The 15,768-nt window shown below is 40.1% G+C and overlaps 1 protein-coding gene across 1 annotated transcript in view; it reads left to right on the top strand.

Annotated features, from left to right (window-relative positions):
- Positions 1–15,768, top strand: part of LMTK2 (lemur tyrosine kinase 2) — a 50,133-nt gene that overhangs the window by 10,678 nt on the left and 23,687 nt on the right. Inside the window, exons 2-5 of the mRNA XM_020799548.3 lie at positions 1,949–2,073; positions 9,270–9,414; positions 13,043–13,116; positions 14,997–15,115. Coding sequence (XP_020655207.3) covers positions 1,949–2,073; positions 9,270–9,414; positions 13,043–13,116; positions 14,997–15,115 — 463 coding nt within the window. The remainder of the gene's footprint in view (positions 1–1,948; positions 2,074–9,269; positions 9,415–13,042; positions 13,117–14,996; positions 15,116–15,768) is intronic.

Raw genomic sequence — 15,768 nt, 5'->3', positions numbered from 1 at the left:
TGCCAGTTCATTCCTAATGTTAGTATTGCAAGGGTTGAAAACCTTTGGACTGCAATTTTCACACACATGTGCCTTTGGCCATCCTGACCTCTACTTCTAGCCCAGATCTGACAGGGCCGTAGTTTCATCATTCGTGCCTTACTAGATCAGATCAGTGTTCCTTCTTATTCAGCATTTTGTCTGTAACAATCACCAGCAGTAAACCTGTGAAAGATTCCAAGGGGAATATGATGGAGAGAAATGGTTCTCTACTGTTGTTACTAGCATTTAATACTTGGAGAAGATGTATTGCTTCTGAAGAGAGGAATTGTTTAGCTTTCAGGCATTGTAACATAACAGCTCTGCTCTCACCTGTCCGTCACAGCTGGGCAGGGGAACATCAGCCAATGAGAGGGCGGAGGGTGGTGCAGAAGGGGGAGGAGCTGGATGATATAAGGTGGGGTGTGATGTGTGAGAGAGAGTTTTGGAGTTTGGGTGATGAGATTAATTGTTTGAGAGAGAGAGAGATTTGTGAGAGATAGTCAGTGAGGGAAAAGTCTGTGTGAGGTACATTAAATGAGAAACTTGATTTACAACTTGATTTACTACCTGTGATTCATTCTTTTTATTTTGTTAAATCAATAAACAACGTTTTGTTTGAAAGAAACATTTGTCCTTTTTGAGTATTAAGGATAGTTTGGTGGCAGCAGTTTGAAGAAGAGTAGTGAGCACTCTTGGAGGCCTGAGTTGACAGAGGCTTCAGAGTGGCCCGCTACAGGCATCTTCCCTAGTGTACACAGATCCGGATTTCAGAGAATCTTATTCTCAGTTCCTAAAGCCAATGCTACACCTTTGATGATTTGCTTCATGGGATGATGCATTGGATGACTGATAATACTGTAGGAAGTGCCTAAATCAGGGTAGAAGATCCTTGGCTTTCCAAATATTTTGGATTCCAAGTTCCATAAGTTCTTATTCAGCACAGCCAGCAATAATGGATTATTGGAGTTGTAGCCAAACCGCTGGAATACCAAATGTTTCCTTAACTTTTTAGGTACTGCACCGACAAATGCCAAAGCAGGCCCTACCTGCGGCTTTGTAGTTGACATTCTAGAAAAGGAGAAAAGACAGAAGAAAATGAGCAAATTCAGGGATTATTATTGATTACATAAACCAGACGAGTGATTTTGGTCAGAAATTGAAAAGAACAAAATTAACTAAGACTTGTCTTTGTGGTCTCTGTGGATTCGCACACATGGATTACTTCTGTGCCTGTACATATGCTCTTGAGAACATTCTAGAGCTTTACACCTTTCCTTAGCTAATATACTGCTCCACCTAATGGTTGGTCTTTAGTTCTCTCTAACCACCAACTTGGCAGCATATTGGGGAGTGTTCACAGTAAGCGTTCTTCTACTGCTAACCAATGGCCACAAGAAGTGCCTCTACTACCTGGGGGTAGGTTCACTAAACCCAAAATTGTGAGATCTGCCAAAACTTCATAACAGTGGCAAAAAAAGCATGCTGCTTATATACTACCCCAAAGCAAACAGAATAACAAAACCTACCATTTCCAAAATAAAAATAGAGAAGACTTGCCTATTGTTCTTGAATTTGTGCATTTATTTTAGGAGATTAACCTGAAAACAAATCTTTCTAAGTAAAACTAGTTTGATTTTTTAATTTTTGAACTTTAAAGTTGATCAAAGTCAGAAAAATGTAGGTGGCAAAGAAATAGCATAGAAGTGGATGCGATCAGTTTCTTAGGATATTGGAGCCAAGTTTCCAAAGTATTTATTCGGAAATAGGTTTCAAAGCCATGTTAGAGCACTTTGAAACTAGGAAATAGGATGAACAATTCCCTCATCTTATTTAAATGTCTATTAGGGACTCCATGGGAAACTGTGTGCATGATATTGTGTTCTGGTTTGTGGAGCATGTTCATTTGAACCCTCTATTTGTTTTCTAGGGGAGGCTGGAGTGGTGGAAGTTTCCTTTGCATTGGCGATTATTTCCATCTGTACCTTTATAGTCCTGGTACTGCTGCTGGTGAATTGTGTATCTTGTTGTAAAGATCAGGAGATAAACTTCAAGGTGAGTACAAGAAGGAAATACCTGTACCCTTGTGGTGTTGTAACTGATAACAATGATGTAGTATAGCAAGAAGTACAAAACTTGTCTCCACTCTAGTGAAAATCAACGATTCCTTAACGTCTGCTTAAATTACTTAAAATTTTCTTATGTGAAGTTGTTTCTCCAGCAGTTTTTTCTTTTTCAAAGCAGTTAATCTCAGGCAGGATAGAGAAGGCTTGTGCATTTTTAAATAGTTTCATTAATTTTTTAATTTATTTTATTGATCAGAATGCGATCCGTTTATTATGTCAGCATTAGTGATGTGGCATAAACCACAGTGGAAAATTGCCTCTAGTTAAAGCAAAGCAACGTGTGTTACTTATATACTGCCCCATAGTGCTTAAAACACACTCTGGGTGGTTTACAACATAATTATGTTGGCTACAAATTACCCTCCCCAAGCTGGATACAGTGGTGCCTCGCATAGCGAGGTTAATCCATTCCGGATTAACCATCGCTATGAGAAACATCGCTCAACGGAACAAAAAAACCCATTAAAATGCATTAAACTTGGTTTAATGCATTCCAGTGGGCCCTAAACTTACCGTTGAGCGAAGCTTCTCCATGGGGCGGCCATTTTCGGGCCTTCGCAAAGCGAGGGCGCGGCGGGAAAAGTTGCGGTGGCCATTTTGGAACCGCCGATCAGCTGTTTTCCCCTGCTTCGTTGTGCGAAAATCGCTAAGCGAATCGCTTAGCAATCGTCGCACAGCGAAAAAACGGCATAGGGGCCATCGCTGAGCGAACGCTCCAGCGATGGCCCGGACCCCCTCGCTATGCGAATTCATCGCTCAACGGAGCGATCGCTAAGCGAGGCACCACTGTACTTGGTTTACTATCCTCAGAAGGATGGAAGGCTGAATCAACCTTGAGATAGGAATTGAACTTGGGTAATGAGCAAAGTCTTGACTGCAGTTTAATCACTTGTACCACAAGGCTTCTAGTTAAAGGGGCCATCAACAAGAAATACAAGTGGCAACTTGTTAATGAGGAACTGTTCAATACTAAAATTTACACCATTGTTTATGAGATTAGCATAACCAGTGTTATTCTGGTTAGTGTTGTACTGTGTAGTCGTTCTGATTCCCACTTTGTAGTTCAGTCACAGTTTTAAGTTGAAAAGGTATTGAAGAGATACTGGGGAAGCTGAATAAAAATGCTCCTTTTTTTTCTTTGAAGAAGGTACTTTTCTGATAGTTTTTAAAGAAACACATCCAGAGTTTCCATGGAGATTCAGTTAAGAAAATAGTCTTTTAATATGTTAGAGATCTTTTAAAGCCTCTTTTACATGCCAGCTATTTCAGAAAAGTATTTGAAGAGATCAGAGATTGGAATCCAGGTATGGATTGATCTGGGGTTTTGGAATGTAAAAAAATGATACAAACAGAATATTGTTGTTTCTGGAGAGTTCTCTAGTAGAACATGAGTGAATGCTGAGCTTGTAAGGATGCCTCTCTTAGGCTTATTCCTTGGATGTTAATCTGTCTCTGTGGTATCCTTTTCTTCCAGCTACATTAAACTAGTTAAGCTGCAGCTAAAATCTGACACTTCCTGTGTGGGAGAGAATTTAGAGAATCTGCTGTATGGGCAAGGAACAATGGTTATAAAAGCATTCAGATTGGTAACCTTTTCCTCTTAAGTAGGAAACCAGGTGGAAAGCTTAAAATAGAAACTCTCATGAAGTTTACAAGAAAGAACTGAGTATAATAAAGCATAAATCTAAGCCAGGATCTATGGATTTTTGTTTCTGAAACAGCAGTGCGATCATACGGCATAGTACAGTGCCTTTGAAATGGAAGCAATCTTTAAATAATGATTAATGTAATCTTTAAATCCCCTTCATGGATTGCTGCCTTGTCATGGCGAAGGGGCTTGAGTAATTCAAAGAAGCTATGGGCTATGCCATGCAGGGACACCCAAGACGGACAGGTCATAGTTGGAAGTTCTGACTAAACACGATCCACGAACTGGCAAGCCACTCCAGTGTCTTTGCCAAGAAAACTCCATGGACAGAAACAAAAGGCTAAAATATATGATGCTGGAAGATGAGCCCCGTAGGTCGGAAGGCATCCAACATGCTACTGAGGAAGAGTGGAGGACAAGGACAAGTAGCTCCAGAACTAATAAAGTGGATGCTCAGCTGCGGATGCGCCTGGAAATGAAATGAAAGTCCAGTGCTGCAAAGAAGAAAACTGATGGGAACCTGGAATGCAAGATCTATGAACCTTCAGTCAAACAGGAGTGACAAGAATAAACATTGGCATCCTGGGCGTCAGTGAACTAAAATGGCCGGGAATGGGCAAATTCAGTTCAGACGATTATCATATCTACTATTGTGGGCAAGAATCCCGTAGAAGAAATAGCCCTCATAGTCAACAAAAGAGTGGGAAAAGCTGTACTGGGATACAATCTCAAAAATGATAGAATGATTTCAGTATGAATCCAAGGCAGACCTTTCAACACCACAGTAATCCAGGTTTATGCACCAACCACTGATGTTGAAGAGGCTGAAATTGACCAATTCTATAAAGACTTACAACACCTTCTAGAACTGACACCAAAGAAAGATGTTCTTCTCATTATAGGGGGTTGGAATGCTAAAGTAGGGAGTCAAGAGATAAAAGGAACAACAGGGAAGTTTGGCCTTGGAGTTCAAAACGAAGCAGGGCAAAGGCTAATAGAATTTTGTCAAGAGAACAAGCTGGTCATCATAAGCACTGTTTTCCAACATCACAAGAGGCGACTCTACACATGGACATCACCAGATGGGCAACACCGAAATCAGATTGATTATATTCTCTGCAGCCAAAGATGAAGAAACTCTGTACAGTCAGCAAAAATAAGACCTGGAGGTGATTGTGGCTCTGATAATCAACTTCTTATAGCAAAACTCAAGCGTAAACTGAGGAAAGTAGGAAAAACCACTGGGCCACTCAGGTATAATCTCAATGAAATCCCTTATGAATACACAGTGGAAGTGAAGAACAGATTTAAGGAACTCGATTTGGTGGACAGAATGTCTGAAGAACTATGGATGGAGGCTTGTAACATTTTACAGGAGGCAGCAACAAAAGCCACCCCAAAGAAAAGGAAATGCAAAAAAGCAAAGTGGCTGTCCAACAAGGCCTTACAAATAGCGGAGCAGAGAAGAGAAACAAAATGCAAGGGAGATAGGGAAAGTTACAGAAAATTGAATGTAGACTTCCAAAGAATAGCAAGGAGAGACAAGAGGGCCTTCTTAAATGAACAGTGCAAAGAAATAGAGGAAAATAATAGAAAGGGAAAAGCCAGAGATCTGTTCAGGAAAATTGGAGATATTAAAGGAACATTTTGTGCAAAGATGGTCGTGATAAAGGATAAAAATGGGAGGGACCTAACAGAAGCAGAAGACATCAAGAAGAGGTGGCAAGAATACATGGAGGAATTGTACCAGAAACATTTGGATGTCCTTGAAAACCCAGAGATTGTGGTTGCTGACCTTGAGCCAGACATCCTGGAGAGTGAAGTTAAGTGGGCCTTAGAAAGCTTGTCTAACAACAAGGCCAGTGGAGGTGATGGCATTCCAGTTGAACTATTTAAAATCTGAAAAGATGATGCTGTTAAGGTGCTACACTCAATATGCCAACAGGTATGGAAAACTCAGCAGTGGCCAAAGGATTGGAAAAGATCAGTTTACATCCCAATCCCAAAGAATGCTTCAACTACCATACAATTGCACTCATTTCACACCCCACCAAGGTTATGCTCAAAATCCTCCTTCAGCAGTATGTGGACCGAGAACTCCCAGAAGTAAAAGCTGGATTCCGAAGGGGCAGAGGAACTAGAGACCAAATTGCTAATATGCGCTGGACTATGGAGAAAGCCAGAGAGTTCCAGAAAAACATTTACTTCTGCTTCATTGACTACACAAAAGCCTTTGACTGTGTGGACCACAGCAAACTGTGGCAAGTCCTTAAAGAAATGGGAGTGCCTGACCACCTTATCTATCTCCTGAGAAATCTGTACGTGGGACAGGAAACAACAGTTAGAACTGGATACGGAAACACTGATTGGTTCAAAATTGGGAAAGGAGTACGACAAGGCTGTCTGTTGTCCCCCTGTTTATTAAATTATATGGAGAATACATCATACGAAAGGCTGGACTGAAGGAATCCCAAGCCAGAATTAAGATTGCCGGAAGAAATATCAACAACTTCAGATATGCAGATGATACCACTCTGATGGCAGAAAGTGAGGAGGAATTAAAGAACCTCTTAAGGAGGGTAAAAGAGGAGAGCACAAAAATGGTCTGAGATCATGGCCACTGGTCCCATCACCTCCTGGCAAATAAAAGGAGAAGAGATGGGGGCAGTAACAGATTTGATTTTGTTGGGTTCCATGATCACTGCAGATGGTGACAGCAGCCACAAAATTTAAAGATGCGTGCTTCTTGGGAGGAAAGCGATGACAAACCTTGACAGCATCTTAAGCAGAGACATCACCTTGCCGACAAAGGTTCGCATAGATAAAGCTAATGGCTTTTCCAGTAGCAATGTATGAAACTGAGAGCTGGACCATAAAGAAGGCTGACCACCGAGGAATTGATGTTTTTGAATTATGGTGCTGGAGGAGACTCTTGAGAATACCCTGGACTGCAAACCTATCCATTTTGAAGGAAATCAACCCCGAGTGCTCACTGGAAGGACAGATCCTGAAGCTGAGGGTCCAATACTTTGGCCATCTCATGAGAAGACTCCCTGGAAAATACCCTGATGTTGGGAAAGTGTGAAGGCAAGAGGAGAAGGCAACAACAGAGGACGAGATGGATGGACAGTGTCATTGAAGCTACCAGCATGAATTTGACCAAACTCCGGGAGGCAGTGGAAGACAGGAGGGTCTGGCGTGCTCTAGTCCATGGGGTCACGAAGAGTTGGACACAAGTTAACGACTAAACAACAAAAAAATTTAGCATCAAACCTTTACTGTAGCCAACAGAACAAAGATTTTGGAAAAGCATAACTGAGGATCTCGAGCAAAACACAGTAACTGAGGAACTGTAGACTATTCAGCAAGCAAACTATGGCTGACTTTTAGGGCCAGTATCTGACTGCACTTCCACTGAGCAGAAAACCCTACCAGCACAATAATAGGGGACACGACTTAACGTCTAAACAACAACAATCTTTAAATAATTATAATATAGCGAGGTGTGTGTATGCGTTTGTAAGGTGCAGGAGAATCTCTATTTCAAAGAAAATTTAATAATTTTAGTGGTCCTTTGAAAGTTTTACTCAAAGTAGCTCTTTGGATTCCAGTCTTGTTTGATAGTAATATCTATAAAATCTTATTTGTAACATTTAATTTACTTATAACATTTCATATATAAGAAGTAATATTTCCTACTGGTTCAGGATAAAGTATTCAGGAAATATAATATAATAAAATATAAGCCACGAGATTTGTCAAGGCTTTGTAGTCTCTCATGCTAGTGTAAACATAGGTTGCCAAACGTACAGTATGATTTGAGGCGGGTCCCACAGAATATGATGATGTGTCAGTTCAGGAGTAGGGGATCTGTGGCCCTCCTTTTTCATTAGACTCAAATTCCCATCAGCCCCGATTGTCCTTGTGACAGATGATAGGAGTAAGTGATCAGCATTTGGAGTGTCACAAGTCCCACCACTGTGTTTTAAACCAGGATCAGTTTCTTTTAATAGGGAATTAGGAAATTTATGTTTGGAGTATTAGTAAAAAAAAGGGTAAATCCACTTGCTGTTCTTGCACATGAGGATCACAGATTTATGTGTAGTTTCAGCATTTAGTTTACACAACTGACCAATCGGATCTTTGCATTCTTTTTCTAAATCTACCCCCACCATCAGCTAGCCCATGTGCAGCCTAATGCATTAATAAGCTTGTAGTTCTTCTGATAATGAATGGTGTAAAGATATTTTAACACCATGTTGATCTGTACTTTTCCATCATTAGGAACTAATTTCAGCTTGCCCTTGCAAAATGCTTTTATCTTCTCAGCTTTTCAAATTTTAAATTAAAAGACGTGGAAAGTAATAATAGCTCATAAAAGTTCTGTGAGAATTAAACCACCCTTTTGACTGCAGAGATGTATTTCACCTTAACAGGTGTTCTATGGATGATGTTGCTGTTACATATTGATGTAGAAATTGTATGCTGAGTTTATGTACTGAGAGTTATAAAAGTCTACAAACAAAAAACTGCTGAAAAAATTGCTGGCCCAGGTTAGATACTGTTCTTTGAAAGTTTGTCCTCACATTGTCATATTCCATTCTTTTCCATTCCTTTTTGGGGCAAATAAATAACCTTTGTATTCTTCCAAGAGAAGTTCACCAAGGGTTCTGAGCATCTGGTAAATGAAAGGAGACTTTGAGGAGGAGAGCAATTCGTCCTCAGACTGAGGATGACATTCCAATGTTGTTGTACCTGGTGGCTACCTTTAGGGGAGAAATAATTCAGCCCTTTGGCAGGCTGGGAAGGATCGCCCACACTCAGCTTTTTGCTACCAGAGGCACTCCCTGGGGTAAAAGGGGATGATGCATTAGAAGCATGCCAGGGCATTTTCGTTCTAAGCTCCTCTGCTTATTTTTATACAAAAATGGGGAGTGTCTTTCATCAGTTGAGTCTGCAGAATCCATTAGGTTTCTACATTTATTGTCTAGGTGTGTTACTGATGCATACAATGAGAACAACCGTAATAAATGGAATGGCTTTTGAAGTAAAACATTCCAGTATTACTACAGCATACTACTTAGAAAAGAAGAAACCCAAAGAAAAATTATACATCTCATAAAAGCCAACCACAACATTTCTACTGGGGCCTACAAGAGATTGATTGATTGATTGAATTTATATCCTGCCCATTTAGACCCAGTCTACTCTGGGCAGCTTACAATAGGAAGGGATGCCTGTGATGTAAACATTGATCCAGCCAGATGCAGCACATGGGTAGGCATCAGGAATGGACAACTCCGGTCCTTGTAGGCCTGTTCCTCACAGCAGCCTTAGCCAGCAGTGAAGGCTGTGGGAGTTGCAGTCGGACAGGATCTGGAAAGATACATTTCTCCAGCCTGTATAAATATTGTGCAGACCTGAGAACTTGAATAAGGCACGTTCATTTTGTTCTGCTGGTCTCCGTGATTTTGTAGGAATTCGAAGACAATTTCGATGATGAAATAGATTTCACACCGCCTGCAGAAGACACCCCGTCTATTCAGTCTCCAGCGGAAGTGTTTACACTTACAGTCCCTAGTGTTTCTTTATCAGCCCCATCTCAGTTCCAGCTTCCTGCAGGTAAGATGTTTACCCCTCCTCTCCTGCCGTCACTCTTCCAAGCCAGTCACAACAATGGACTCTTCTCTGATGACTCTTCTAGTGACTTGAAGCTCTTCTTCAACGTTTGTTAACAGTGCCAGATTAAAACAAACACATTTCCCACTGGGTTCTTACTTTCTTTCAATAGGCTTTGAGCTCTCCACATTAATTTGAGAGTATGGGATTTGACTAAGGTTGTTTATTGACTTTCTGGCTGCAGTAAGACTTGCAAAGCTCACTGTTTGTTCTCTTAACCATTATATCTAGTTGGAATAGTAATGTGTAATTGACCCATTACTCTTGCTGCTTGTGTTGTATGGAGACTTAGCATCTGCCTTGGTTACTGCATAAATGTATCAAAGCATTTATTAAACTATTAAAGAAAACAATACACTTGCTTTGGCTCTCAGGTAACCTCCATGCCATTTTCTTTTGTACTTTGCCCAGTATAAGTTTTGACCTCCAAATAATGACCCTTGCTGGGCAGTCCCATGGAGCTTATCTGTTAAAATACATTCACAAAGTGTTCATTTGATGGTGGGGAACAAACTACTCTCTGCTTTAATGAATGTTTTGCTACTAAGGTGTGATTGCACTGGGTTCATCTTTCTCTGGTTGAATTTCTTGCAGTGTCTTAGCTGAGTTGATTGCTGTTAGAATACAATTACTTGCATGTCTTAGTGTTAAATGGTGCTCTAGCTATTTTCCATATTTTCTCCCCCATAAAAATGAATAATGGAGATAGTAATTTTCATTTTTGCAATGTTTTAATTACATTGAGTATTCACTGATGTAAGGACTGAGCAGTAAAATTACAACATCTTCTGACATTATGAGGCATCTGTTTGTGCCTTTTGCCATGGCAGTGTGCTATATGCTGTTGCACTTATGCAGTGAAAATTGTAGCCTTCTAGACCTCTGTTGGACAAAACTAGTTTTTAATAGAACACAGATCTGATTCTGGACTGCTCAAGGGGTGTTCAAGGGGTGCATCATCTGTTCAAGGGGTGCAGATTTGAGATAAATGCCTTGTAGTAAAAGTGATCCCTCAGAGGCAGCCTTAAATACAGTGGTACCTTGCATTGCGATGTTAATTCGTTCCAGCGAAATCGCTGTCGAACGAAAACGTCGCAATGCGAAATAAAAAAGCCCATAGAAACGCATTAAAACACGATTAATGCGTTCCTATGGGCTTAAAACTCATCGTTCAGTGAAGATCCTACATAGCGTGGCCATTTCTGGTGCCTCTTAAGCGAGGAATCCGTCCCAGAAAACAGCGGGCGGTCATGTTTTTCCCCGCCGGCCATTTTGAAACCGCTGATCAGCTATGCAAAAATGGTCGCTTTGTGATGATCGGTCATCGCAAAGCGAAAATACCCCATAGGGAACATCGCAAAGTGATCGCAAAATGTTCATCGCAAAGCGATTTCGTCGCTAAACAGAGCGATCGCTATGCGAGGCACCACTGTAGCAATTTCCTTTTGTCTCTCAGTACATGTGGTTTTCTTAAAGGTCAAGGAGCTTAGCACTGGTTATGAAAACACTGCTTTGTAGGGCAGGTTCAAGGTTTTATATTGTTCTTGATTGATTTGGTATATATCTAATGGCTTTTTAAAAACAAAACACCCTCTTAACCAGACTTTACTATCTGAGCATGTGATGTCTATGTTCTTATTTTTCAAAATACAGTTGAATTACTGAAAGAGAAAGCAGAAAGTAATTTTTGAATCTATACCTCCTTACCTTGAAAAACAGAACATCAGATCCCATAAGGACGTCTATCTTGCTCAAAGCATAACCTCAGTGATATGTATTGTAGAGTAACTTGTACGCCACGTAAAGGCAAGAGATAGTTCTATTCTTTCATTGTTTGAAGAGAGAAAATGGGAAGGGGAAAAACACTCCTTACCTATACCTCAATCTTTTAGCACCCTGCAACATCTTTTCCCAAATACAATTCAGTTGGACTGGATTAATGAAATGTACATGACTGTGGACAGTACTGTGCTGCAAATCTAGCTCTTGACAGTATCAAAGCTAAAAGACCAGGACCAAAACCATGGCCATTGTTATAATGGACAAGCAGACATTGAGTTTACAGCATATAATTACTAAAAATACAGCAAAAATCAAAGTGTGTTGCTTGTATACTGCCCCATAATGTTTAAAGCTCTCTCTGGGCAGTTTACGATTTCATTGTGCTACACATTTCCCTCCTGCCAATGAGCTGGGTACTCAATGTAGTGATCTCGGAAGGATGGAAGATTGAGTCAGTCTTGAGCCAGCTGCATGTGCTGGGGATCGAACCCAGGTCCTGAACAGAGTTTTCACTGCAGTACTGCAGTTTAACCACTGCACCAAGGCTACTTGGTTGGCTATACTGCATTCAGCTAGCAGATTAGTACTCTCATTAATGATTGACTTCCCTGTACAAGAGAATAAAATTAGTTGGTCCTATACTGTCTATTTGGGAGCAATACACTAAAATGTGTATATTTTTATGGCAACTAGCCAAGTAAGTGTAACACTTTGTGATTGTCCTCCACTTGTAAAAAATGTTTAAGGAAGGAACAGTTGTATTAGAGATATTAATATTTAGGTACTTTCCTCTGGAAGGGAAGTGTGGATACAGTGAGATAGTCACTTACACTTAAGGATATTAGATGTTGTCTAGGATGCAAGCAAAAATACAATTCAGTTTCTTCTGATATATTGATTTTTTAAAAAATGCTAGTGCCTGTATTAGTTGTTATTCCTTTTTGCTCTACCTTCACTAAGTCACCCACAGAGTGCTATTTTAGTAAAGGGCGAACTTTTAAAGCCATGCTTCTAAAAACATTTTAGAACATCAACACAGGAAACTATTTAAATAGAAATCATTTTCATTCTGCATCCATTCAGAAAGTCTGAGCATAGAAAATTGGAAGCGTCCTTTGCTTATGTATTTTTTCTTTTGATTAGGTTTGAGTTTTTTCTTTTCCCTCTTAAAAGCATGAAAGACAACATATTTTTTGTTTTTGTTGCAGATACTCAAGATTAGGATTCACAGGCAACTGGGGGTGTGTGTCCATCATGGTTTAAGGCTGAAGATGGACTACATCTCATCATCATTCACTGTTGGCTGTGCTGGCAACATGTGATGAGAGTTGCAGTCCAACATCTGGAGGGCAACAAATGCCTCCATTCCTAAAGGGTAGCTTGATCAACACCTGTTAGTTTGGAGCAGTAGTCCCCACCCTTGGGTCTCCCAATGTTCTTGGACTACAACTCCCAGAAATCCTGGCTAGCACAGCTAGTGGTGAAGGCTTCTGGGAATTTGAGTCCAAGAACATCTGGGGATTCAAGATTGGGAGCCACTGGTCTGTAGAACAGGGTACAGCTGCAGTGTTTTTCAGTGGCACATTTGTAGAAAGCTACATTCTGAGAATCTATCAATGGAAGATTCTCTTGGTTATCAACTTGTGTCTTAACGTTCTACCTGTTAAGTTCATTTCTGTACTACTATAATAAAATATGAAACACTGAATTTTTCAAGGTACAAAATGACTTCATTAAAATAAGAGTATAGCCATTCCTTGTGATAGTGTTCTTCCATTTTCTTTAACAGAAGGACTGAAATCGCAAGTTGCCCGTCAGAATCTGAACTATATCCAAGAAATTGGAAATGGCTGGTTTGGAAAGGTAAGGCTCTTGTGAATATTGTAATTCTCAATTTGCATATCTGCTAAAATATTTTATGCCACAAGGAGCAAAAATAGCTCATGAATACATTTTTGAAGTGTGAGCTTGTCATATTATTGGTAAGAAGCTTCAGGGGAAATCGCTTGCTGTTTGAATTTTAAAACCGGGGTTTCAGTGGAAAGCAATGCAGTGCTATTTCTCAGAGCTGAACACTGAAAGAAATTTGTTCTCCATATATTAGTGCTGCTTCCCTTCAGTTCTTCAGAAGATTTGAATGCTTAAAATGCAGATATATTCACTTAAAGCTGTATCTGCAGTTCTAGTGTGCTGTTACTTTGCTGTTACTACTGTTACTAATAGGAAGCAGTGTTATGTTTACTAGAAATAAAAGTTGGCCACTTTTTCCACACTCATATTTTTGTCAGTTCTGCTAGAGTTCATGTAGACTCTTGAGAAGTATTTATTACTTATACTTAACATCCTGCCTTTCCTCCACTGAACTCAAGAATGTATTTCAGGCTCCTCTCTTCCTGATGTTATCCTCACTGGAGTGCTATGAAGTAGACCAGGCTGAGAGGCAGTGGCTTGCCTGACATTCCCCAGTAAATACCATGGCTCTGTGATTTGGAGTTAGTTTTCCTGAATCCCAGTCCAGTAATCTTAACTACTAAACACAGTTGCTAATCCTTTTGCTTCAAATTCTAGTGTTCTGCATTCACATTTTGTTGCCTTCTAGGAGGGCACATAATGAGCTAAAAATGTTGGAGTGATCTTGAGCACAGCATCTGTCTATATCAGAAACCTTATGGAGATAAGAGCTGTGATTGACACACGGTATTAATCAAAGAAAGAACATGTGTTTGCATAAGAAAGTGTTGTGTTTCTCTTTGTGAAATATGATAATGCACTTGAATATTACTTGTCATCTAATTCATCTTTAAAAATCTTCAACACTCTCACAATATTATTTGTGTTTAAAAGGTATAAAATATTGTGGATAGCATTGATCTTTCATTCCTATACAGTGAGTGGTACCTCGCAAGACGACGACCCCGCTAAATGACAAATCCGCGTAACGATGACTTTTTGCGATCGCTATAGGGATTTGCAAAAGTCATTCCAATGGGGGATTTTTGCTGGACATTGATTAGGTCTGTGCTTCGCGAACCGTTTTTTCGCAAGATGACAATTTTTTCCGCTGATCATCGGCTCCGCAAAATGGCTGCCCTGTGTTTTCTGGACCCATGCTTCGCAGGGCAGCCATTTTTACAGCTGATCAGTGCTCGCAAAATGGCTTTCCTATGGGAGATCTTTGATAGACGATGAGGTATTTTCCCCATTGGAACGCATTAAACTGGGTTTCAATGCATTCCAATGGGGAAAGGGTTTTCACATGATGACGATTTCGCTAAACAGCTATTTCAGTGGGATGGATTATCGTCGTCATGCGGGGCATGACAATGAAGTCGTTCCCCTTATTTAACAGAGACAAGACTGCACAGCCGTAGCTGTTATTTTGACTTAATATATTTTCCAAAAAGTGAGAACTTGGAAAAATAATGGCTTTAAATGTATTCAAAACATCCTGAAGCCAGCAGTCTCTGGTTTCACATGGAACTCTGTGGAACAGTATAATAGGAAAAAGACAGTTATTTATGTTAAAAAGTAACAGGTCTTTTAGGAAAGATAATGGATTGTTCACTGTTGGTGTATTTTTTTTTTGGTTTTTTGCTTGTATAAGATACTTTTTCAATATACAACAACACTTTATAAGTTAAAATCTGGAAGCTGTCATTTGACTTGAATTCTTCAGAGTATTATACATGAATGGCTGCCTCCTTGCTTTTAAAATGTAACTTGAGTCTACAATTCCCTTTCAGGTTCTGCTTGGGGAAGTTTACACAGGCACTAGTGTGGCACGGGTTGTTGTGAAGGAGTTAAAAGCTAGTGCCAGCCCTAAGGATCAAGAACGGTTTTTGAGGCATGGAGAGCCTTATTTGTAAGTAGCATCCACAAACCTCATAGCAGTACCAAGTTGCCATGTCTGAATACTAAAGGTGCATATGAAAAAAAAAACCCCAATACCACTCTGCTTAAACGTATGGTGAAATCTTGCTGATATCAAGGAAAAACTGAAAACAGTTAGGAATAAAAATTAGATGATACATGCTAGCGACTGCTAGTAAGACTTAAGGAACAGGAATGGTCCTATGACTGGGCAAAGTGAAGCAGTTGCCTTAGGCAGCAGATTTTGGGTTTTCAGGAAATGCTACTTAATTTAATACTTAACTTAATGCTCATTGAATCTTTTTGCTACCAGGCAAGGAAAGAGACACATGTGTGATTTGCTCTCTCACATCCATAAGCACCCTGGATTTGGGGGAGAGACGCGTTTACTGTTCAACTTCAAACAGCAAAATGCCTCAAGTAGTCCCTGAGTAATAAGGGATGTTTCGGCTGTGTGGTTCAAGTAAAGGGACAGGCTGTAAGGATAGGGGGATACTTGTGCTGCGAAGTGTTATATGGGCATTTTATAGGCCTTTAGCAAAGCCTCTTTTTGCTTGTTCATCAAGAAGCTCAGTGGTGCTCTTCAGGGTGTTTTACTTCTGTCCTTCCAGACAAGATTTTGAGGGCGAGGTTAGGATTTTTTGG

Source organism: Pogona vitticeps, chromosome 13 (assembly GCF_051106095.1).
Source record: "Pogona vitticeps strain Pit_001003342236 chromosome 13, PviZW2.1, whole genome shotgun sequence".
Taxonomy (NCBI): domain Eukaryota; kingdom Metazoa; phylum Chordata; class Lepidosauria; order Squamata; family Agamidae; genus Pogona; species Pogona vitticeps.
The sequence above is the reverse complement of the archived record's forward strand: the minus strand, read 5'-3'. Positions and strand labels throughout refer to the sequence as shown.